Source organism: Antechinus flavipes, chromosome 1 (assembly GCF_016432865.1).
Source record: "Antechinus flavipes isolate AdamAnt ecotype Samford, QLD, Australia chromosome 1, AdamAnt_v2, whole genome shotgun sequence".
Taxonomy (NCBI): Eukaryota; Metazoa; Chordata; class Mammalia; order Dasyuromorphia; family Dasyuridae; genus Antechinus; species Antechinus flavipes.
In genome coordinates, this window is record NC_067398.1 from 347787404 (window position 1) to 347813015 (window position 25612).

General features: G+C 36.2%; 1 protein-coding gene across 1 annotated transcript in view; it reads left to right on the forward strand.

The window, feature by feature from the left end:
* The window catches only part of ALPK2 (alpha kinase 2), a 155256-nt gene that overhangs the window by 98386 nt on the left and 31258 nt on the right, over window positions 1-25612 (forward strand). The window contains exons 8-11 of the mRNA XM_051973263.1: window positions 396-670; window positions 4257-4345; window positions 16387-16604; window positions 22571-22619. Of these exons, the coding sequence (XP_051829223.1) occupies window positions 396-670; window positions 4257-4345; window positions 16387-16604; window positions 22571-22619 (631 nt within the window). The remainder of the gene's footprint in view (window positions 1-395; window positions 671-4256; window positions 4346-16386; window positions 16605-22570; window positions 22620-25612) is intronic.

Here is a 25612-nt window from a genome sequence, read left to right on the forward strand (position 1 = left end):
ATTGCTCATCTGTAGCAACCAACCTCTGCCCCAAACCTTATATTACTATTTCCAGTCTCTACCCCTCCACTTTTCTCTGTCCACTTATACCTAGGTACTATTCCTATTCCAATTCTGGGGTCAGTGTAAAGTTTTCTTTCTGATTGGCCTCCCAACATTTGCTTTAGTCAATCTTGTGGAAGGCACAGTCTTGTGCTTTTAGAGTTTGCTTTATATTATAATATTTGTGTACATAACACAATTAAAAGATTTTTTAAGCTTACAAACCAACAACTTTCCTTCTCTATCCTTGGTCGACATTGTTCTTCATATAAGCATATTAAGTTATGTATTAGGGGTGAGCATAGTCTATAGTTAGAGCTGCTCCACCCAGCCAAAACCATTCTGTGTTTCAGAATTTGAAGAGATTGAATTCAGCCAGCTTATCTTCAGAGAAGACTTTATCAGTGACAGCTATTTTGGGGACAACCTGCGCGGTCAGATTGTAACAGAAGAACTCCACTTTGGAGAAGGGGTCCACCGCAAAGCCTTCCGAAGTAAAGTGATGCAGGGTCTCACTCCCGTGTTCAGCCCTGGCCATACCTGTGTACTCAAAGTGCACAATGCAATTGCCTATGGGACCAAAAACAATGACGAACTTGTCAAGAAAAACTACAAACTTGCTGCACAGGTGGGTCCTTCTTTTTCCCAGTTGAGTTAGCTCTAAAAGATCATCCTTCAGGGCATGAGATTGATTCATGTTTTGAGTTTAAAGTTTAAGTTAGGATAATAGGAGTTCCTCTAAGGTAGAGATTCTTCACTTTTTTTGTGTCATGGACCCCTTTGGCAGTCTGGTAAAATTTTTGGACTCTTTAAATAATTTTAAATGCATAAATGAAATAGTTTTAAAAAGAAACCAATTATATTAAAATAAATTATCTGTCTACTCATCTAAAAAAAAACCATTAAGAGCCTCAAATACAAGTGAAGAAATTTTGAAAACTTTCAGCCAAGGACTTCTTTGGATCTCAGATTATTAGGGACCTGTTTTGATACTAAGATAAACATAGTAAATCATTCGATTTTCAATGGTTTTATTTAATATCTTTCCTTCCAGTTCTTCACAGTTAAGACTCAGGGCTATACAAGTTTCAGAACTTTTGATCAGGTATGGCCAGGCCTTGGAGAAGTCAGGATTTTAAGTACATTCCAGTTTTTTTGGGGGGAGATGTCCTATTTAGTAAAGCCAGGTATCTCTTTTGCAAGACTTTTATCAAGTGTCAATGGAGACACTAAGCTAGGTTTGAAGACTCAGCTGTGAATAAAATGCTTTGGTATTTCTGCAACAGAAGCAGATATTTTAGCCTCTCAGATTGTTACCCAGAACTTTTGGGGTTGTTTCAGCAGAATGGAATAGAAAGAGATAATTTAATGGATGAGCAATCAATTCCCATGGGAATTACTAATAATGATCACTGAATTTCTGCTAGCTGTTCAAAACTGACTGATAGATCAGTTAGATGATGCCAGATTTATGAAGTCCCAATCACTTATTATTCCTATATAGGCTGTCTTGATAAAACAACAACAACAACAACAACAACAACAACAAGAAACAAACAAACAAACAACACCTTTCCTGTAAACTTCTAACACATTCTCTGGGATACACACTATCCTTCTAGGGGTAGATAGAAAATATATTTGGAAAGTAGTGAATCTTAGTCACACCATATCTGCTGGGTCCCAATCTCTGATGATAGTCTAGAAAAGGACTAGTCATTGGTAAATTCAACAGATACACATTTCCTTTCCTTTTTCCCTATTTCTTTTTTTTAGATATTTTATTCAGACTTTAATAAAACAAGTATTTGAAATGACAAATGCATTATGTACAATTTGCAATTTCTTTCAAATGTGCAAGAAAGTTATTATATAGCTTTCTTTTTTCCCTCTTCTCCCTTACCCCTAATTCTTTATATATTTCTACCTGTTTGAATCAATTCAGGATATCAGCTTAGAAAATCATGATTAGTTGAGACTTTTGTTACTTTAGCTGATTTCTAGCATAATTCTTAAATAAGCCCTGGATCTACAAAATGCTATTCAAAATAACAGAGAGGCATTCTCTCTTTTTATTGTATACCTCTTTCCTAGCACTGACCCGAAAGTCAGCATATTTGGATCTTAGGTTCAGATATGCTACTAATTGGCTGTGAACTTTCAGTCAAGTCAATTTCTCTAGGCTTTGCTTTTCCCTTCTGGAAAACTATGTTTTAGTCTAACCCTTATGTTATGATTTCTAAGTTTTTCCAACTTCACAATTCTACCATTTATATAACATTTTAATATATCATTTATAACTTTTGGCCCTGAATCAAAGAAAGCCACCCCTATTCTTCATATATAGAATTCTGCCCATTTATGTTCATTTGGATTCAAAATATCACTCCTTTTCCTTTTCCAAAGTTTATTCCTTATACTTCAACCATTTTAGCACAATTATGATAAATTTCAATGGAATCCCAAGCTCTACATTGAGAAATGTCCCTATTCCTAAGAAAATGTAGATTCAATAGTATCCAATTATCCCTTTTCCAAGCCAACATCTCACTATAGTATTATATAGTATTTATTTCTCAAATGATATCTTTGAAAATGGGATTTCAAATGCAAGGTCTACTGAATTCACAAGATCATGGATCCTAATTTATTCTCTAATCTCTTGCCTCTTTACCAATCATACTAGTTCTAGTTTTAGATTAGAGTTAGCAGCCACTCTGATATCAAAGTTAATGTGTAGTAAATATATTATGGCCCAGGGATACATCATTGAATCATAGAGTATTATATTTGGAGAAAATGTCTAGGTTCATCCATTCAAAATGACTATCTAAAACATGAATCTCTTATAACATTCTCTAGATCAGTTTCAAGGCTTCCAGTAGTAATGAATTAATTTCTTACAGAAGTATTCCTTTTTTTTAAAAAGCAATCCTAATTACTGGGAAATAATTCCTAATTTATTTAGCTAAACTCTGCTGTCAGTCTGTTGTTATAAGTTCTTCCCTTATAAGGTGAAGGAAAATAAGTCTAATAACAATTTTTCTATCCAAAAAAACACCTCAAAATTTTGATGAGAGACATCATATTTTTCCCAACCCTTCTTTTTTCAAGGCTGACCATCCCTAGTTTCTTTAAGTGACCTTTGTATGAAATGATCTAAAATTTGTTCATAATTTTGATTGAGCTCCTTTGGATGTATTATGGCTTATAATTGTCTTTTCAAAATGTGGTTTCCATAACTGAACACAAAATGTTTGAAACAATATAGAGTACAATAAAACTATCATCCCTTTCCTTCTGAATGTTATTTTTCTTTTGTTAATGATAAAGATAGCAATTTTTTTGGCTAAAACTATTGACTTATTAAGCTGTGCAGTCCATCAAAACTTAGAACATTTTTTTTAACATGAACTGAGAGCACATATTGTATTCTTGTAAAATTTATTTATTTGAACCTGTTTAGAATCTTATATTGATCCCTATTAAAATTCACATTAATCAATTTCATCCATAGTGCCACATTAAGATCTCTTTCCATTTCCATTCTTTTAATCCAACTTTTCGTTTTTATTCCATTTCATGACAGCTGCAAAGTTGACAAGCATGTGATTTGTGTCTCTGGATATCTCTCTGGGATAATTTGTCCAAGGATTTAGAGCTCTTTTGATCTTTTTGGAGGGGGAGTAGGATTCAATTATTTTTTATTTTGAATGTAAACATTCAAAAGGAAATCTTTTCCATATACAAAGCAGAACACAAAAAGACTGAACATGAAACCATGTTTCTTCATTTAATACTACTTATATTTCTTAAAGTACATAAGTTCTACATAATTGCTTTCAAAAATTGTCCTGTTTATCTGTGCTCTCTTTGAAAATCTTTTAAAAATATTTTGATGCCTCTCTCTCTCTCTCTCTCTCTCTCTCTCTCTCTCTCTCTCTCTCTCTCTCCAGCATCATTATTGATAACTCCCATCCTTCCACCTTTCCCAAACTCCCAATCTGCTAGTTTAAAATAAGAGAGAGAGAGCAAGATAGAGGCAGAGGAGAACCCTTGTAATAAACACAGACAAGCAAAATTAATCTATTCTGGGCCAGGGCCATGCATTTGTACCCCTCTTCTACTTTAAGGATGCTACCTTATCCTCATCAGGAATTGCTGCCTGGCTTTCCCCCTAGTAACATGTATTTTTTGTATCTCTTGGTATATAGGAATGTTATGTCCAAAATACTGCCAGACAGTATGCCAAGATTTATGCAGCTGAAGCCCAGCCTTTGGAAGGCTTTGGAGAAGTACCAGAGTGAGTAGCTATGTTCAGGTTTGTAATGCCCCCCATCTGTCTCACTAGTGATGGTATTAGAGACAGTGGTGGGATGGAAGTTGGAGAGGCCCTGCGAGCAATACAATTTGTCCCCCAAATTCCCAGAGTGACAGAGTCATTTTCCTGACCCAAAAAAAGGAGAGAAGAAACTCCCAAAAGTAAAGCTCTTGCCTCCATGGGGGGAAGGGTTCCTCACCCTATGGAGGGGCAGCCCCACTAGATGTGGTCTCATTCAAGGGATAGACAAGATTAATGATGGGACCCATGATAGGACCCATGGCTGACACTCAGGATGGATATGATATGTTGTTTATCTGAGAATATAATACTTCTGACTTCTCAGCCAGAGAAAAGCACTACAATTTTTTTTTTTTTTTAACCAAGGGCAGCTAGGTGACCTGGTGGATAGAGTGCTGGGCTTAGAGTCAGTTCAAATCCAGACTCAAACACTTGCTAACTGGCTACCATGAGAAGGTTACTTAACCCTGTAAAGTGAGTGTAATAATAAGTGTAATAATAGCACCTCTCTCCCAAGCTTGTGAGCATCACGGGAGATAACATTGTAAAGCACTTAGCACAGTGCCTGGAACATAACAAGCACTGTATAACTGGTAGCTATTATTGACTATTAATAACATAGTTTCCATTTGTGTACCATTTTACATCTACAAAATGTGCTTTCATATATAAAATCTCATAGGAACGTTGCAAAATCCAGTCATGCAAATATATGAATGTATATGTATATGTGCATGTGTAAAAATGTTTTATATCTGTTTTGTCTTATTACATGTGTACGTATTTTCCCTGATCATAAGTTCCTTGATGGACTTTCATTTTTGTCTTTGACCAGTGTCCAGCACAGTGTATGATACAATGTAGGTATTTATTAAATGCTTAGGGAAGTTTTACACCTGTGATTTCACTGATTCATCAGTGCTGACCAGCAACTTCTCCAAAATGGAAAGTCTTAGGGAATTTCCTGGGGCCCCAGAGAGATTAACTAACTTGACCTCAGGGAATATAGCTGGTAAATATCAGAGACAGTACTTGACCTCCAGCTTTCCTGATTCTAAGGCAAGTCCCCTATCCATAATGAAAACTTATAAATTGAATGATTGATAGGTATAAAGTTGTATGGTCTGCAGTCTCAAAAAGAAATGGAAAAATACATGAGTAAAGTGATGCTCTTAGATGAGGAAAGACCTGAATCTAAAGTTTATTAGTTAGGTAATCTAAAAACAAATTATTTAACCATTCTGAAGTTCAGACATCTCCTGGTGATTTTGGTATCTTATGGATAGGTAGCAATCTGTAAGTGGAAGGAATTACATCTATGAATTACAGATCCCTGAAGTATTGTCCTGAGGTATACGAAGAATTTTCTTCATAATAATATTGTAAAATAGGAGCTGTTTCCATTTGATAGATGTGTAAATTGAGGCTTGATCAGACTAAGTGACTTACCCAAACTAAGTAGGTTGGTCACCTCTAGTAGGTGATGGAGACAGCATTCCAACCCAGGGCCTCCTTCCATTCTACCATACTATGTCTCACATAATAACTCCCATTTTAGAGGAATAGGGCCTAGACCTGTGATTTCTTTGGCATAGGGAATTCTCAGGTGAGGAAATGCCCTCTACCAAAATTGCTCAGTATCTCTGCAACTTGACATCACAGAGAATTATCTAAAGCACTGAGAGTTAAATAATAAATTATTTCTCCAGGGTTATACAGACAGTTTATGTTAGATGTAGGATTTGAACACAGCTCTTTCTGTTTTCCAGACTAGCTTGGAATACATTAAAGGTCTCTCATACCACACTAACATTTCTATGGTGCTTCTTAAATGTTGCAGGAGTTCTTTTCACATAGAAACATTGTGAAATGAACAGTGCAGGTATTATTAGTCTCTTTCTATAAAGACTTTGAGTAACTTGCTTAAGATCACACATCTAAAGAATGTCAAAGCTGAAATGAAAATTCCACTCCTGGCTCCAAGTCTTGATTGCCCTCTCTGCTGAGTTGCCTCTACATCTGTCATGGTAGACTCCCACATTAGCCACACACCCTCAACTACTCCTTTAGATGACCAGTGGCACACTTTGGCCAGACATCTGGTCAAGGTTAGAAGCGGGGGCTCTACCCATAGAATTCCCCAAAGTTAAATAGCCCAAATGGGCAGGGAATCCCCTGCCATGGAATCATTAATGAAGCACAAAGCTCTAATCCTTTGAGCTAATTGGCCCCAGAAAAGAAAGAATTATAATTAAGCATTGTGATGCTCTCTTTCATGTGAATGCCAATAAATCCTATTTACAAAGCAAACACAAAATCCCATTGAATCTTACAGAGATATATCTTTGCTCATTCACATTATTTTTTTCAGTTCATGTTTAAAAATATTTATCAAGCCAACCAAAAAAAAAAAAAAAAGGTAGGCACCCAAGATATGTGATTGCCTGTTTATTTATAAGGTAATTATTACTTATTTATTATGCATACATATTGAAAGAAGGAATGTGGTAGGGTATATTAAGATAATCCAAAATAGGAATTTTAAAGAAATGAATGAAAATTGAAGGAGGAATTTAGAAATGTTTTATCAAATAACCACTATGGGTGAGGGTTTACAAAAGTGAGTGAAAAATGTGCCATCAAGTCATTTATAATAGATTATCAGGAAGAAAAAAAAAGTCAATAAATTACTATAATATAAAGTAGAACAGGTGGTAGTATGGATAGGTCAGTACATCTAGCAGAAGATCTGAGTTCAAATCTAGGCTTAGACATTTAGTAGCTGTGTGATCCTAGGCAAGTTGCTTAACCCTTTTTTGCCTCAGTTCTTCATCTGTAAAATGGGGACACACTGGAGAAAGAAACATGACCATTCATGTTTCTTTGCTGAGAAAACCCCACAGACAGTCCATATGATCAAGAAAACTCAGATATGACTAAACAACCAAATAATAACAACAAAGTAACATACAAATACTATAAAGGGATGTAACCAAAATGATATGGTCATTTAGTGAAGAGAGACATCATATCACTAGGAAAGACTTATAAAGACAAAGACAGGGAGGATTCATAGGAGGATTCCATAGATCTGGAGCTGGAAGGTCCATTAAAAGTATCTATTTTACTCCTCATTTTACAGATACCCAAGCAAATGACTTGCCCAAGTTTGCACAGGTACAGGAGTATTCATTTTGACTGGGACAGAAAAATAATTAATTTGCTGACATGACATTTTTTTCATCCTTAAATTTTTTAATATATTGTCCTCCTGCTACAATCATTGCTTTTCATGATGTAGTATTAAGTTCTCAAGATTTTGACATTCTCTAGTTATTCATTATGAAACCATAAATCCTACTGAGCAGCTCATTTCCCCAAGGCTGGCCTTGTTTAGAGTACATCATTTTTTTTTTTTCACAAGAGTTTAAATTCAGAGCTTCCAGGTCACTGAAGCACGGTTATCTTTATATCTTAGAAAATTTTCTTAATCTTTTGGCACATATGACATGGTATAAAGTCAAGTTGCAGTAATCCATCAACATTTGAAAATTCCTATAATTTTGGAACAACTCTACTTTTTCAATATATTGTTATATTAACAGTTTATTATCGTCTTATAAGACTTCAGGCCCACTAGATAGAAAAACGTTTTTGAGCTTTTATGTTTTACAGTTTGATACAGATGCTTAGATCTTAAAGGACCATTAGACTTCTCACAGTGTTTTGGTATATCCTCAAATGGAAAATGTGGGTTTTAGCAAAAATCAAAGAAACAAAAACAATTGCTTTTCTCCAGAAGAAGTACTTTTTCTTCAAAGTATTCATTAGTAGCTGTATTTTTTAAATTTGGTCTTTTGCTGTTCTTTCAATTTTTAGAATTCTGTGTTAGGAATCAGCACATTTATTTCAGGGACCTCTGAAGGTCTTTGCTTGTTTTCTGAAGCTTCACTAGGCTACTCTGGAGTAGTATTTCGTCAATTCTCAGTGTTTTGGGATTTTGATCACACTTTCCCTTTGCTCAACTGCTCCTTTAAACACAAATTTTTACACCTACAAATGCCACAATATTCTCTAACAATAATTGAAATATATTCTTTATACAATATTTAGAATCATAGAATTAACATCATATCAAAATTATTGCTTGTCTTAAGTAATTCACATGCCACTATAGTAAGCTTCATACATAGGATTTGAACTGAGGTCCTCTATTTCAGAATTATTTCTCCAAAAGGGGTAGATGGGAAATAGGACAACCCAAGTAAAAGAAACAACTTGAGCACAGACTTAGAGGTAGAAAAGTATAGAGGATATTGAGGAATGTAGAACAGATATAGGGGAACTGTAAGATTTAAGTTTGAAAAGATATATTAAATCCATTTTGTAGAAGACATTTAATGCCAGACTGAGGAAGCTGGAATGAATTCAGTAAGCCTCTAAAATTTTTCAGCAGAAGGGTGGTGTGATTGTAGTTTGTTTAAGAAAAACGTATTTAGTAGTAGACATGTAAGAAGGATTAGAGTTGAGGGCTAGAGGTAGGTAGGAGAGATGAGTCATTCATCTCTCTCCCTCTATTATTTTTCAAAACTTTTGTTTCAGTCATATTTCATACTACCTGCTATATGTCATTCAGTCTACTGGCCATCCCTCATGCATACCCTCCCACCATATTTGGGTTCATACTGTGATTGAAATGACTTTTTGTTTTTTGAATTCCTACTTATAAAATTACATAATTATAGCATCCTAGTACCAGTAAGAATCTTAGAGGTCATCTAGCCCAGACTCTTCATTTTTAGATGAGATAGGTGAGCCCAAGAGGGGTAGAAAGGTTAGTTATAAACAAAGTAACTAAAAGTCACACAGCAAGTCGATGGTTGAGCCAGGCTCTAAATTCAGATCTTCCCAAATCCAAATATAAGGCTGTTTCTATTAAATTGGTAACCATTAAAACTCTGCTCCTCCAAGATGCTTCCCCAGATTCTTCCAGCCAGTGATGATTTTAAATACTCTGTCTGAATCTCTCTTATGTATCTAATATTTTCAATTATATGTATTTGGCTTACACTGATATGGCACTTTAAAATTTTAAAAATTTCTTGTTTTTCTATTAGATTAAAAATTCCAATAGGACAGGAAGAATATCTCCTCCCCAAATTTCTATTTCTTCCAGAATCTAACACAGTGATCTTTAGACACAGAAGCCACTTAAAAATATTTGCTAAATATTGAACTGAAGGTGAAGTGACTAGTTAAGAGACTCTTACAACAGTCTTATGGTAATAGAGGTCCTGAATTAGAGTGGTAACAGGGTAGGTAGGAAAAATACAATGAATATTTCAAAAGTAATATAAGAATCCCCAGTGGATTGTCTGAGGGGGGGGGGTGCTTTTGGAGAAGAGAGAGGGTATGTCAGAGATATCCTCAAGGTGGTATCTTTCAGAGATAAGGGAAGTCAGAGGAAATAGTTTGGAGAGAGAAGCTGAGCTTACTTTGAGATAAAAATATGGAATACTTTGCAAGGAAGGAAGGAATTTTGTATAACTGTCACCCATTTTAAAATTCATCAGCTAGAAATAAATATTCTCCATGTACTTCTGGGTTGAACAGCATCTGTACATCAAGCCAGATGATTTTCAGCCCTTACTGGCACCAGATTTACCACATACATTTATACATGAGTATCCCTCTCTGTGAGGAGGGGAAGAGGATGGATTTCTAGCAGCACAAAAAGGCATACCGATAAACACAGTTTAGTGTGGCTTCTTTTCTATTATGCACAGTAAGATAGAAACTACGCTGAATGAAGGTCACACAAAGTAAGAACTAGTCCTTATCACTCCACCTAAATATCTCTCACTTGTCTCAACCTCCCCAGGCAAAATAAGGATTCATGAACAGCAGAATGGAAAAATCAGACAATCTGTTTCTGGTATATTAATAACCACCAAATTCAGGTCCCTTCTTAACACAGAGCAGGAGATTATTGTATCCAAACCACTTCCCTTTCAGGTAAAAAAGGGCATAATTAATTTGAACTTTTCCCTCAAATTCTAGAATCCTAGGAAGAACTCTAAGGAGTAGCGGGAAGGGATCTTGAAAGCTCTTATTTAAGTGGAAGACTATCTAAAGGGTCTGAGGCCTCCTTGTAGCTCTTCACTCTGGGACCTATTGTAGAAAAGCTTGAAATAGGCAGCCTTTTGGATGCCGCCTGCATAGGCACATTGTGTGTATGTAGGGAATAAATTAAGATCCTGAGAGTTCTGTAGCTTTGTGGGCTTAGAGGCAGAACAATCCCAGTTGGCAGTAATAGTAGCCAAAAGAAGGGACAGACTGAGGAAGAAAGGGATTCATGAAGAGCAGAAGGGAAAGGTCACACAATCTACTCCCCACATATTCAAGGGTCTTCTCTATTTTTAACCATACAAAAGGAAAAGGAACTGAGCCAAAGGGGCCTGAACTGAAAACACCAGAACCAACTACATCAGAACTGAATTTGATAAAGAGATCCTTGTCTCTGCAAATACTGAGGTAGAATTTCATGGTGCAAGTCTGACAAGACAAGCCAGCCCCTACGTTTTCTTCCTCATAGGATGATATTAGTCCCTGGTAGTTAGTTTCCTTTCCGAGATTTATTTATAAGAGAATCAGGGTCTTAAATGAAATGCTATATGTGAAGATAGCTACCCGTTTAAAAATTCATGATCATTCAGGAAGCCAAATTAGGTATGCAAATGAAATCCCACTGGGCAGGGACTAGGCTTAATTAAAGTGCTGAACAGTGCTTAGCCATTGTGGTATTTTATAAATGCCACGTAATTAATGAGTGCACATGCAGTCCATGAACCCTTTCAGTTCTGCTAAGAAGCCAAGTGGTTGGTTGGATTTTCAAGGGCTCGCTAAGGAATACAACTGTGTAACCATGAACTTATCTATAATGGGAACAGTAAAAGTGAACAAGGGAATTTAACAGATGTTCTGTGAAAACTGTAGAATTGAAGTTGTGGAGAAGGAACACTTCTTTTTTTTCTTTAAGAACTATTGCAACTCTAGATGGACATTATTCCCCTTCATCTTACCTATTTCCCTTCCCATCAGGGCCAGCTTCAAAGCATGAGATGCTAGAAAAGCCCCTGATTCTGCCTTTTCACTGTTCCAATTACCCACTTCACCTTTTAGTCAAACTTGAAATTCCTCTAATAAGAGATAACATCTTTTATTTTATACTTACAGATGAAATGGAAAATGGAAAAAACTCTCAAAAGAGAGGACAGAGTTGGAGTTATAGAATCATTAGCAGCTATGAAGGAATAGATGTTAGGGGAGACACAAAACTAAATAAGACAGAGTTCCTGCCTTTGTGGACCTGAGAAACAAATGGAATTTTAGCTTTGGAATCAAGCTTAGAGGTTATTTCCTCATTTTAAAAATAAGAAAACAAACAGTCCTACTTTAAGTCCCCAGCTTAAATGACTTGCTTTAGGTCATACAGTTAATATTGGAAACATATTGCAAATTCCACCTCCTGACTCCTAATTCTGGTAGAAGCTTTACAGATGATATCCAAAATGTAAAGACTCTTGCAAGTGACAAGGTGATTAATTTTATGGCAGGAATATAAAAAACCCATATAAACCACTAGAATTTCTATATATTACCAGAAAAACAGTTGGGAGTCTACGTACAAAGAGATACACAGGAACTGCAAGAAAATAATTACAACAAAAGGTCAAGAATATTAAGGGAATAAATAAAAAAGTAAAATAAAACAGAGGAAGGCATCCTAGGCTTACCAGATTTCCAACTACTATAAAAGGATAATCATGAAAAAAAATCTGGTACTAGCTAAGAAAAAGACTGGTGGATCAGTGAAATAGATGAGGTATACAATATACAATAGTAAATGATGATAATAATCTAATGTTTGAGCAATTCAAAAATCCAAGCTCTGGGGGCACAAACTATTTAATAATCATTAATTAATTAATAAGAAGTAAAATGGCTAACTTTGATTATATGATTGGGAGATATGAGACATGGCTTTAGGCCTGGATTTCCTCCTAATTAGCTTTTTAATTGAACCTCTAGGCTTCAGTTTTCTCAGCTCTAAAATGAATAAAGCATATAATTATTTATTTAGTGCTTGAGGGGATCTGTGACATTATTGAGTTTAACCCATTTTACAGATGAGGAAATTGAGATCCAGAGAGGTGCAGTGATGTGCCCAGTCTCACACATCTAGCAAGAATTTGAACTATTTGAACCCTGATTTTCCTGACTCTAATTCCATCACTATATCCATTAAAACATGCTGCCAGCTGTAATGATCACTTAATTTCTGAGTCTTAATATATTCATCTATAAAATGACTGGACTAGATGGCTTACAAGATCCCTTCAGACTCCTGACCTATGATTCTATAATCCAGGATATAAATTCAAACTAAGGTACAAATCACTAAGAGTGGATCTTTCCCATAGAACAAGTTTTCTCATCAAGAAAAAACTAGGAAAAGAGGGGAGACAGAAGAGGAGATTTAACATAACCCAAAGGCCCACACATATTTATTTCTTTTCCAATTTTGCTAAGACTATTCTTGATATTTTCCCCTTGCATGTTTATCATTGTATTTCTCTTTAAGTTGTTCTCCCTACCCTAAGTCCAAATCCATGTCACCAGGAATGTACTAGTCAAGGTTTAATAAGTAGATATTGGGGAGGGGGAGAGAATATAAGCAGAATACGCTTTTGAGTTTAATCTGCATTTTAACATGTTCTCTACTCCTTCTGATATTTAGACAATCAACAAAATAATAAATTAAATCCTGGTTTGTAGCTTTTGCCAACTTTCAAGGCATAAAACAAAACTTAATAATTGGCTCCCAAAAGCCCAATTTTAATTGGCTCCAGCATATCATCATTGTCTTTCACAGTTTTAATTAGAGTTGATTGATTTGGTACCCCTTTTACGATGCCTTATAAGTGTGTTTGGAGAGTGCAACCATATCATAATTCCCTTTCATAGAATGAAGGGCAGCAATAGACAAGGGCTATGTTAAATTTATGTGATTATAGATAGCTGTAGAGAACAAAATCACCACTTCTTTGTCTGTCACCTTGACTCACCTGGAGCTCTATTCTCTGTTATTTGTAGACACAAAACTTTTTTTTGATCTGTCATTAGTTACACCAATTTGTTCATTCATTCCTTCATTCATGTACTTTTTCTGCCATTACGCATTCCTGAGATTTATATCAACCATATTTTTCAAAGTACTCCTGCCATCTTTGATTCTAGAAATACATTTCTGAAACATTTGATCTAGTTGCTGACTAGTTACTTGTAAGTTGATAAAACCTCAATTTAAAATCCTTCTCCAGGCCTGATTCCTGCTAGAAGAAAGGGGACAGTCCTGCTTGAATATCATTAATGCTACCTGTAAAATCATTCAGATTATTTGGCAGAAAGTGAACTCCATGATTAAATCCCTGGCAAAGCACACACTGCATTTTTCTGAAGTTACAGAACTTTGCATTCTCAAGTATCATGGTCATATTTTTAAGGATTTAGAGCTACAAGAGACCTTAGAGATGATCTATTTTCATTTTATAGATAAGGACAATGAGTGCTAGTCAGGTAAAGTTATTTGCCTGAAGTTATACATTTAGTAAGTGGAAAAGGCAGAACTTACATTTGGGCATAAATTCATATTTCTTTCTACAGTGATTCTTTAGGAAATTTTTCTTTACTTTTTTAGATTTTTTATTTCTCTTTTTATTTCTTTTCCTCAACTGTCTACATAAAGGCATTTTGCTATTCTTTTCCATCCTTAAGTTATTAAAGGGTATCATATGACTGACAGCATAGGAAGTAAAGACAGAGTTGGCTTAGGAGTTAAGGAAGATCTGTGTTGAAGTCCTGCCTATGGACATATACTGGCTGTGTGACCTTTGGCAAATCACTTAAACCCCCCGACAGTTTTCTAAAACTATAAATTTCAGAGCAGGTACAAGTCTTCAGTGACAGGAGCTATCTCTGTAGAAGTTCACAATGCTAATGAAATTAAATAAGATAATAGTATGCTCATTGTAAAAAACAAACAACATCGACCTTTTCTGGTCCCTTTCTGGAAGAAGTTTGCAAGCTAAGATAGATACATTGCCATAGTCACAAATCTAAAATAGATCATCCTTCCCAAAGGAAAAAGAGCTTGATTTATTGTTTTGTTGATTGTTTAGACATAAGAAAATAATGGAAAAAATTGCAGAGTAGTGACAATTAACTTGGGAAATGAAGTGTTATATTCAAGGATTACAAGTAGACCAATGCTGCTGTATTATAAAGTGTGTGAAAAAGTGTAACATGTATGAAGGGCTATAAATTTTTAAGAGAGTACTTTATATCTCTTCCTTGAGATAAAAAGTGAGCTGCACATGTAAGGGTGTGTGTGTGTGTGTGTGTGTGTGTGTGTGTGTGTGTGTAGGACTAATATAATTGACTCTCACTTCAGAAAATTCACCTGCAGTGAGAGGGGATGGATTGGAGTGGAGAGAGACTTGGAACTAGTGATAAGTTAGAAAGCTATTTCAGTAGAACAAGTGAGAAATGATGAGGTCCTGAACTAGAATTATGGTCATATTAGTGGAGAGAAAATGATGTGTTTGAGAAATTCTGTGAAGGTAGGAATGAGGAGATTTTTAAATGGTTTATGTATGTGGGGTGAGTAAGAATGAGGAATCAAGGATGACACCAAGTTTGTTAGCCTAGGTCACTGGGAGGATGGTGGTGTCCTTGACAGTAATAGGGAAGTTCAAAAGAGAGAAGAGTTTGGGGAAAAACATTATGAGTTTTTTTTTTGGGGGGGGAGCTCTATTAAATTCAAGATAGCTACAGGATATCTATTTCAGATGCAGACAAGGCAGACAATGCATACCTATAACTCAGTATTGTTGCATGACTAGAAATCTGGCAGACTTGCACAGAGAAGATAATTAAATTCATGGGAGGTGATGAAAACATAAAGATAGTGTAGAACAAACAAAAAAGAGGGCTCAGGATATACTTGTGAGCAGCCATTGGAATCTTTTGCCCAGATTGGACAAGGCTAGAACTAGAAGATAACACTGAAATATGTCCATTTTATTGCTTAAAGTAAGCTTTGGAAAAAAGATTTGGTGAAGAATATGATTCAGATCATTGTTTCACAGTGTGGTCCAGAGAAACTTCTGGATCCTTAAGACCCTTTCAATAAGTCCATGAGGTTAAAGCTATTTTCTTAATAATAAGAAGAAAACATATTTTACCCACTCTTTTAAAAAAGAAAAAGCTCTTTGGGTTTTCAGTAGTTTTCAAGACCGTAAAAGAATTCTGAGACCAAAGGTTTGAAGACTGCTAATTTAAATTATAGGCTTTAACAAAATCCTCTGGGACTTTCTGATATTTAATTCATCAAGTCAACTTAGGGCAGTAGTACAGTACAAAAAGAGGGCTGGATTTAAATTTCATAGAACTAAGTCTGAATCTTAGCTCTGATACTTGCTATATTTGCACAGCAGTAAGTCATTTAATCTCTCAGATCCTCAGTTTCTGATTCTGTGAAATGGGGAGAATAGCAGGGGTTACTTCATGAGGTTGTTGGAGGGATCAAATGAGAGAAATACATGTGAAATGTTTTCCTAACTTTAAAGAGCTGTACAAATGCCAGCTTTTCTTTTTCTTTTATCCCAACCAAAGAAATTAAATCTTGTCCTAAGACTGACCAAACAATTTTGGAGTGAGGATAAAAAATGTTTATTGATTGAACAAAGAAGCCCTTCTTTTATTTGATGGTTCAGTCATAGTGCTACAACTCCTTCCACTAGCATTAGATGTGTTTTCAATGGAGGACTCAAATATGAGCTTCTTGAGCTCATTGTAGCCCTAGACTAGAGTAATAAACATATTAGCTTTTCTTTCCTGCATGAAGACTGCCTGGGTAACCCTGCTTCCTTTGCTTCCAGGATCATTCCAATCTTTCTTATACATCGGCCTACGAATAACATCCCATATGCCACAGTGGAGGAAGAGCTGATTGGGGAGTTTGTGAAGTATTCTATCAGGGATGGGAAGGAAATCAACTTTCTGAGAAGAGAATCAGAAGCTGGTCAGAAGTGCTGCACCTTTCAACACTGGGTGTATCAGAAAACAAGTGGCTGTCTGCTTGTGACTGATATGCAAGGTAAGAATACCAGCTCCTGCTGTACCCCATGGGATGTCCTTGGGGACTGAGTGAGCAAATGAGAAAGAGAGCTCACTCTTGTTTAACCAGAGCAGATTGTTCTTTGGGGAAGGAAAGGATTACCTGTTTATTGTTTCACTGCTGGTCACAAGTCATTTGACCAGAGGATGAATGGGAGAAGGGAAAGAACACAAAACCTAAGTTCATAAGCACCTCACTTTTGAAGTGGAAGGGACCTTAGAGATCATCAGGTCCATTTTATAAATAAGAAAATTGAACTTGAGTAACATGCATGTGATCATAAAAATAGCAAATGGCAGAATTGGGATTTAACTTAAGTCACTGACTTCCCATCTCATTCTTTTTCTATCATATCATGCAGCTTCAATCTACCTACGTGGAGCTTTTAAAAATAAACACTTCTTTTTTATAAACTTAAAAAAAGTTGGAAACATATGGCCAAAAAGAAGTGTAGAATAAATTACAATTATTTTCCCTGCTAAATAGATAACCAATTACTCTAGATAAGGGGTTCTTAATGTTTGTGTGTGTGTTTATGTCATGGGCCCTTTTACCAGGCTGATGGAAGGATTAGACCCCTTTGCAAGTTAATAGTCTTAAATGAATAAAATTAAATACAAAGGATTACTAAGGAAAATAATTTGATATAGAAATAAATTTTACCCATTTGAATTCATAGTCTCCTGAAAATTTATTCATGGTAGATCCCAGGTTAAGAACCTCAACCCTAGATAATCAAGTGATGGCTCTATAAATATGCCTTTCTTTAAGTAAACCCAATACTACATGTAAAAATCAGAATGATCATTAAAGAAGTGACTATGTGTTTTACAGAATGTTGCCTTCTTTAACAGGAGTCATAACCAGGACCCTTTTAAACATAAAACTTCCCCAATGAAGTTAAAAGAATTTCCAATTTGTTCATAGCTTTTCAGAAACACAAGGTATAAGGTATACCTATAGAAATTTTTTTTCCTTTACTGCATAAATAAAACTCAATAATGATGTTGATGGAATATTAGAAGTCTGTTTTCCCTTCCAATTAAGGAATAAAATTCATTTTAAGTTTGCTCCATTATCTCCTGTTGCGTTGGATCCTAGATTATTCATCTCTCTTCCAAGATATAACACTTCATGTAGAATTCCCTCTCTTTCTTGACTCATCCCTGACCCCTCCCTCTCAATCTCTGTCCCCAGGCAGAGGCTGAAAATATTTGATCTTTCCTATGATCCCAAGAGGCCAGTATACTGAAGGTAGTTATCCTCTTTTATTCTCAGGAGAGCTATCAGAATGTAGAAACATCTTCCTTTATGAACCTAGGTAGTGTTCTATCCTAATTAGCCTTTGGTTGTGCAATCATTGATGTTCCTTCCCCTCCTCTTCCTCTTTGGTGCTAATTTTACATTAAATATGAAGTTATAGCCTGGAATTGTCTGAATATTTTTTTCTTTCCAATTGGCGATAAATAACCATAACACATTACATTCCAGATATAAAATAAAATGTCAGTTAATATACCAGTGAGGTGTTTCATAAAAGTGTTTCTTTACTCAACACTGCCAGGAAATCTGCCTTTTTTTTAAAAAATTGTTGGCTGCATAGTTGCACATGATAATTCTATCCATGTTCCAAACAAATCTCATGCTTCTTCCTGCTTACTGGCCTTTTTTGTCATTGACCCAACCCTTTAGCAGACTACAGAAACTTTCTGAGAATAATATGTTTAATCAGAGGAAATGCTAGATTTCAGATGGGGATGAATGAAAATAAAGATGTAATTTTTTCTAATCAAAGTTCATAGATTCTGAGTAAATCTGTCCATGGCAGATAATAAATTCTCATTTTACACAATTCAGTGGTCCAGAGAGTGATAATGGGCAACAAAAAATTAGATTACAGATGGTGAATTCAAAGCAGTCATCTTAACAACTGAAATAACCAGGTCAGGCCTGGAGGAAAAAGCTGTCTCAGTTGTCATTGTGATGAGTAGATCACATCTTCATGTACTAGTCAGTCTGTGCAGCTCTCACACACAAGAGCAGCCAAAACAACCATTCTATCTCAGAGATGCTCCAGTTACTGATGCTGTGAAAGACACACATACAAAGTCAGTGCTATGATGAATGAGGCAGGATCAACTAACTCATGACATCTGTTCTTATAAACTAAAATGGTAACTACTGGCCTAGACCATAAAGAGCAACTCACAATGTGTATACAGAAAACAGCTGGGAGCAAATCTCCAGGATTATGAGCTAGAAAGATTTAAAATTAAATTTGGACTTTGTATGAGGGAACAAAAGACTATTGTTCTCTACTGCATTGTGGCAGATCTGAAAAATCTGGCTTCTTACCTCTTCATTTCTTAATCTTTATAGTTTTTCCTATTAAGAAATGTTTTTCTTGAACAAAGTTATGGAGACAACATATTTTGATCAAGATGTATGTGCCAGTTATTTTGTTAGGAGTAGAAAAGGAAGAAGATCCTTTCAGTAGTTTTTGAATGATCTCCAATACAGAACCATTGCATGTCTCAACAGAATGGAAAATGAAATCAATTCTTTTCAGTCCAACAAACATTAAGGGTAGGCATTTTTGCACTGAATGCAAAGACTCTTAAATGTGGAAGCTAAGAGACATTGTGGTATGGTAGATGAAGAGTTGCCTCAGAGTCAGAAAGATTGTGATCCTGCCTCTGACACATACCAGCTTTGCGTTTTTTGGCAAGTCACTCAGGCAATCCTTGAAGACTAAAAATTACAGAATACTATATATGTACATTAGTAAAGGAACTTTCTTCATCAGGAATTGACTACCTTGAAGAAATTTCAAGTCCAGACCAAACAAAATCAAACCACAGAAAAACCAAACAAATATGTTAAGGCCTCTGATAGACACTGGGGATACAAAAAGAAAAAACCCAAACTATCCCTGATTCTGCACGTTAAGTAAATACAAAAGTCAACAAGATATTAACAGGATATCTGTCAATCCTAGGTCAGGAAAAACTTACCATCTAGACCATCTCTAAATATACTGAATAATGCTTTCTCTGATTTTGAATTTTGCTTTGTAGGGATGTATAAACCTATACCTTATGCCTTCAACTACACATGAGCCCATGCTTTTAGTTCTTAGGTATGAGTTATCATATTTTCATTGACTCTTAGAAAATACTTTTTCCAAGAGCATAGATTTACTAACCCCAATAGAGTAAAAGACTTAGAAATGGAATCTGGGAATCAAGTTTGAATAGTAGTAGATGAGGGAGACACTGTGGCCTAGGAGCTAGAGAGGCAGAATGGAACCTACATTCATGCCTTGCCTCTGACTGCCACATACTAGCAGGGTGACCCTGGTAAGTCATTAAATTCTCAGTTCCAGGAAACAAAGATGGTTAAGAGTTTTTCCCTGGGAGTTTCCCACTCTGATCAATTCCCCTCTTCCCTTAAAAATGTTCATATATAACTACCACTAGTAAAGTTCCAGGATGCTATCATCAACAATTCTCAAAAGTATAAACAACAGGGAAACCAATCACCTAAAGGTAAGTTAAGCATATCCCTTCACCAGCCACTCCACTGGGGTGCAGTGGAAAGAACATTGGCTTTTGAGTCCAAGGATCTAAATTCAAATCCTACTTACTTGTATTACTCTCTTATTTGGGCAAGTAATTTTACTACCCTGTACCTCAGTTTCCTTATCTATAAACTAAGGAAAGTGAATTGTGTGAATTGTGAGGTCTCCTCCAGCTTTAGATCTTTTAAATGACTGCTATGTCAAATCTGTCTTAATGACTTCATATTGTAATTTAAAAATTACACTGTAAAAATTTTTGAAAAGTGTTGTTGGATTGTAGTCATTACTAAAGAGAACTTTTTTCTTCTTGTTTCTTTATTTTATTTTATTTTTTGTAATCACATTTCTTTTTTTCCCCTAATTTATCAGTAATATCTGTTAATGAGAGAAGGAATCAGGGAGCAATAACTTGTTTTTTCCCGAATGATTAGGGGAGAAAGAAAGTTAAGCAATTCTAGAAAAATGGATTTGTGATTTTAAAATACATTTCACATGCAGCAGTAAGCAAAATCTGCAAGAAGAGTTTTTTATTTTTATTTTTTCTAACAAGGCCCAGTTATCCAAGCCCCATGGTGTGTTTCCATGTGTATCTTGGTAGTTAACAGTGTCAGCATAGAGAGATGAATTAGTTCCCCACTGTGGAAAACATTTTAAAAACTGCTCATTGCCTTCCACAAAAGTGCCATTTCTAATTTAGGCTTGCAGGTTCGAAGTAGAAAAACAGAGCTCAGAGCTTCTGTCTGAATGACCAGACTGAAAGAAAAATGTCCCAAGCTGTTTGTTGGGTTCCACACAGGTCCTGCTGCTTCTGAGCTTTGGTTTGAGTGCACTTCGTGTCCAAAGGGGTTCAGGGTAATAAAGATATGTTTTTCTCTCTGCTCTTTTCCCTTTCACACCCAAAGTTTTACCCACAAAATTTTGTATTTCTTTATATATATATATATATATATGTGTGTGTGTGTGTGTGTGTGTGTGTGTGTGTGTGTGTGTGTGTGTCTATGTATTTACCCAATAGAATGGAAGATCTGAGGAGCAAGGTTTCTTTCATCTTGTCTTTCTATCCTTGACACCAAGTGCTATGCTTGACCCATATTGCCACCTAGTATGTGCTTTTGATTGTTTGGGGGGGGGGCTGGAGGAACACCAGAAGCAGCCAGAGAGTCTTTCCCCATGGGAACAAAGGGACAAACAAAATTAGAACAGAATCAGATACCAGGTATTACAGTCTTTGTCTTCCCAGAACTGGGATGTAAGCAAAGGGCAGACACCAAATATCAGGCAGGACCGCAGAGTGGCTGTTGTTGAAGCTGGCACATCTTATGCTCTCTGCATCCTTATCAAAGGTCAAACAGCAGATTTTTCAGGATTTTAGTTGGAGATCATGGGGGACTAGAATACAGGAATTGAGAAGGAAGCCCAAAATAGAAGCTACATCTGTGCTTGATCAAGTCAAGGAGACCTAAGAAAGGCACTTGGGAAATAATTAATTAATTAATTAAGAAATTAATAATTAAGAAAAGAGAGATTCTACGTGACACCTCCCTCCCTAATGTGACTCCCATAGTACTCAAGCAGTGTTAGGGGAACTAGATCACTTATCGTTTACTGCAACAAGTCAGGGGTAGGAAGGCATCCTATAGCAGGGGGATAATTAGAGCATCTTTCTCTGCAAAACAAGGATTTCCCACTCATTCCATTCTCACCATTTGACAGAGCTGGAGCTTGGTACCTGACTGAAAGAACTCCCTAACTTCCTTCACCATTGAGGCTTGCTTCTATGTGTCTCTCAGAATCTTCTGCCATTTAAGAGTTTCCCTTTTCAATATTTAATTGGACTCAATCCTTTTAGCAAGAGCCAAAGAGCCCCATATGCATCTCCTTGGAGAGAGCTCCTGGGAAAAGGGTAGATGAATTCAACTGCATGTAACTAGAAGAACCAAAAGGAGTCCCTGACAGGCAATGTTGCACAAGGGGCAACTCAGACCTGGAATGCCATTTCTCAGGGCTTTGAAAGGCCCTCCATTGTCAGTGTATTCATGCCACAGTGATTTATTTACAAAGACATGAATCCACTGTCTTTCTCCGGATATGCAGCTTACAGTTCCTCATTACTGCTGTGTCAAAGGCCTAGCACTCCTATTATCATTCCCTTACAGTTAGTACATTTATGAAAGACAACGGTCACCAGCCTAGAGAAAGCAACCTCAAACAGAGGAAATCAGAGTGGAAAATGAGCTCCCTAAAGCAGGAGGGGAAATGACTAGTGATCAGAAGCATCAGAGGGCCCATCAGTAGTGGATTGCTGATTTCCCTTCTGAAAAACTCATGGTATCTCAGATCTTATCTTTCCTTTCTTTTCCTGTAGGTGTAGGAATGAAATTAACTGATGTTGGCATAGCAACATTGGCGAAAGGGTGAGTGGAAAAATAAATCCAACAGCGCATGCTTTTTCATTGTATTTCCAATGCCTCACTGGGCAAACACCATAGAGACTGGCGTGTATGATGCTGGCCTCTTGTACTAACTTAAAAAGACAAATAGTCTTGGTGTGATTTTAATTCATTCTTCTCTCATTTCCATCAATTGTTTATTGGAAACGGTCCTTACATAAAACACATTTGTTGTCTACTTTTTAAAAAATGCATATATTAATACCTAAAAGCTTTATCTTGAAATAAATAAAGGTACTATTGTTATTTCTCTTTACAGTCACACTTTGGTTTTCTAAGATTTCTTTTTTCAGCATCGCTAAAGTTTTGCACTATTCCAAAGTAGAAAAGAAAGAGTTGATGTAAAAAAGTATTTCCTTTTGCCATCAAGAAAGCTCAATGAATTTAATTTATAGCTGACAATATTAAGAAAATGAGGATTTTTATAGCTGTGAAAAAATTAATCAGTCCTCTTTTCCATCTCCTCACCTTCCTTCTACTTCTAATCTTTCAATATAGAATATTATTTTGCTCTGCCAGAAAGGAAGATAAAAAGAGAGTGGCCTTGTATGTGTGAAAGAGGAAGGGGAGAGAGAAGAGTGGGGAGGGGGAAAATTACTCCCTATCTGCTCTAAAATATTTCTGTATTTGAGATTTATGGGTAGCTTGGTATTTTTTGGCTACAGGATTCCTATCTGGCTATGGTGGAAGATGAGAACATAAAGATAAGCTTGAAAGAGAGTAAAAAAGGGAATACTTTTTCATTTTAATATCAATCAACCTATATTTCTTCAGGACCTGTGGGAATAGTAGTGCTGCATCCAATTCTATTTGGATTTTTGTACTATAACTTATATTGAGCATTATCTCTTTTTTTCTTCCCTCTCCCCCCAATGAAAAAATCCTGCAAAGTCTTCTTCAGGAAAAAAAAAAAAAACTAGGCTGGACAGCAGCATGTATTTTTTTGTCTCCAGATTGATTATGATCATTGTAACCTTTGTGGTCAGGTGTTATAATGAATAGGGCTAAAGAATTGGGGTGGGGAGGAAGACATTCCTTGTGCCCAAATACACATCTCTGTCTTTTTAGAATGTTTTTTGTCCTGACACCAGAGCAGGAAAATTATATTCTACCATTCAAAGCCACAGGAACACAGATTAGCAAATCCTTTACAGTTTTCTTCACCTCTTCAATATTAAGCAAAACCAAAAACAAACATAAAACCCCAAACCAAATGCTGCAATGCTCTAGGATAGTACTTAATCATTTAACAGCTGTTTTAGAAATATGAAATACAGCTCTGAGGAATGCAGACCCTTGGAGAGCCTAAATCACTCTTTCACCTCTCCCTTTCCCTTCCCCCTCCAATTTAATGATATCCCAATCCTTTGGTTTTGTATGAAGACTAGACAGGTATAGCAGTGTAAGAACCACTAGAGATAATAGTTATACAACAATCTAAAGGTTTGCTTGCGCCCCAAAATTTTTTATTGTGTACCCCCATCAGTTAAAAAGAGATACTGATAGGGATATATCTCAGCATTTGTCCAATGACACCCATAAGTATCTGGATTCAGTTATAACAGCCCTAAGAAACTAGTGCCTGATTCTGAAGAAAGTTAGGAGCTTGTGGAGTAGAGGAAGGGCGGGGGGGGGGGGGGGTAGGTAGGAACAGAATTGGGTTATAATGAGTGAAGGACAGGTGTGATTGTGTTGGAAACAAGTCCCCAGATTGGCTGTGACAAGGCTGGCATACAATCCATATTCCCACTCTCTGATTGGCTGATCATAACCCCTTTGTGCTTTTTGCTCTATTGTACAGAATGAGATCAAGAAGGGAGATACTGAACTGAGGAGAAATGTGGTCAGCTTTTATAAAGAATACTGGAGGTGAAAGGGACCTTAGAAATTATTTGGTCTAATTGGTCAGATAAACCCCTTGCAGATAAAGAAAGGGAGGTGATTTGTCCAAAATCACACCAGGTTTAAAATCTAATTCTAATTCCCAGTCTCATGGAAGTTGCCAGAGAAAAAAAGAAACAAAACAGAAGGACAGATTGAAGGAACTTTAAATTTGATTCTGGGATTGATAGGAAAGGAGAAGTGGTAAGAGGAAAAAACTAGCAAAAAAAAAATGAGGAAAATTAAAAGGAGAAAAGAATTACTATAACAAGGATTAAGTTGGGGGGAAAAAGTGAATGGAGCAATGTCAGAAGACAAAGTATACATATTAATTCAATTGAACAGGGATTCACCATCACCTTTGCTCACACTGGGGAGTGCAGGCTTAGTTCACTTATAGCAAATGGGATAGAATTGGATGCTTACAAGAAGGGAAGATTGATGAAGCTGAGCACAAAAATGTGTTTGTCAATAACTTGGAGGTAAGAGAATTGATTTCTGGGTTTTTCCCCCTGAGGCAACTGGGGTTAAGTGACTTGCCCAGGGTTACACAGCTAGAAGTGTTAAGTGTCTGAGGTCAAATTTGAACTCGGGTCCTCCTGACTTTAGAGCTGGTGCTCTATCCACTGCGCCACCTCGCTGCCTGAGCGTTGATTTCTTATTCATTTTAGAGGGGGCTTGTTCAAATCTTGACTCTGAAGCATGCCTAGATTTTCCCATTCTGCCAAGCTACTTCTCATTTCTCTCACATACAACCTACATTAGAGAAGTGGTTTCATAATGCCTTGTGATGCCATACTATGAAAACACCCCAACTTTTCACAAATGCAACTTGTACTATACTCAAGGGTTAATTAAGCTAATTGATTCCAGAGATAGTGACTTGGAGATAAATTGTTATTCATGAGCTTCCTAAAAAAAAAAATGGGGCGAGTATCATTTTTCATTTGTTTGATGATATACCCTACTCCCACCCCGCCAGCTCCCTGCACTACTTTTAAAACAGAAGTATGTGATATTTCTTTTGGGATATAGAAGATGTTATTATGCTTGAGAGCATGTCATATATAAAATAT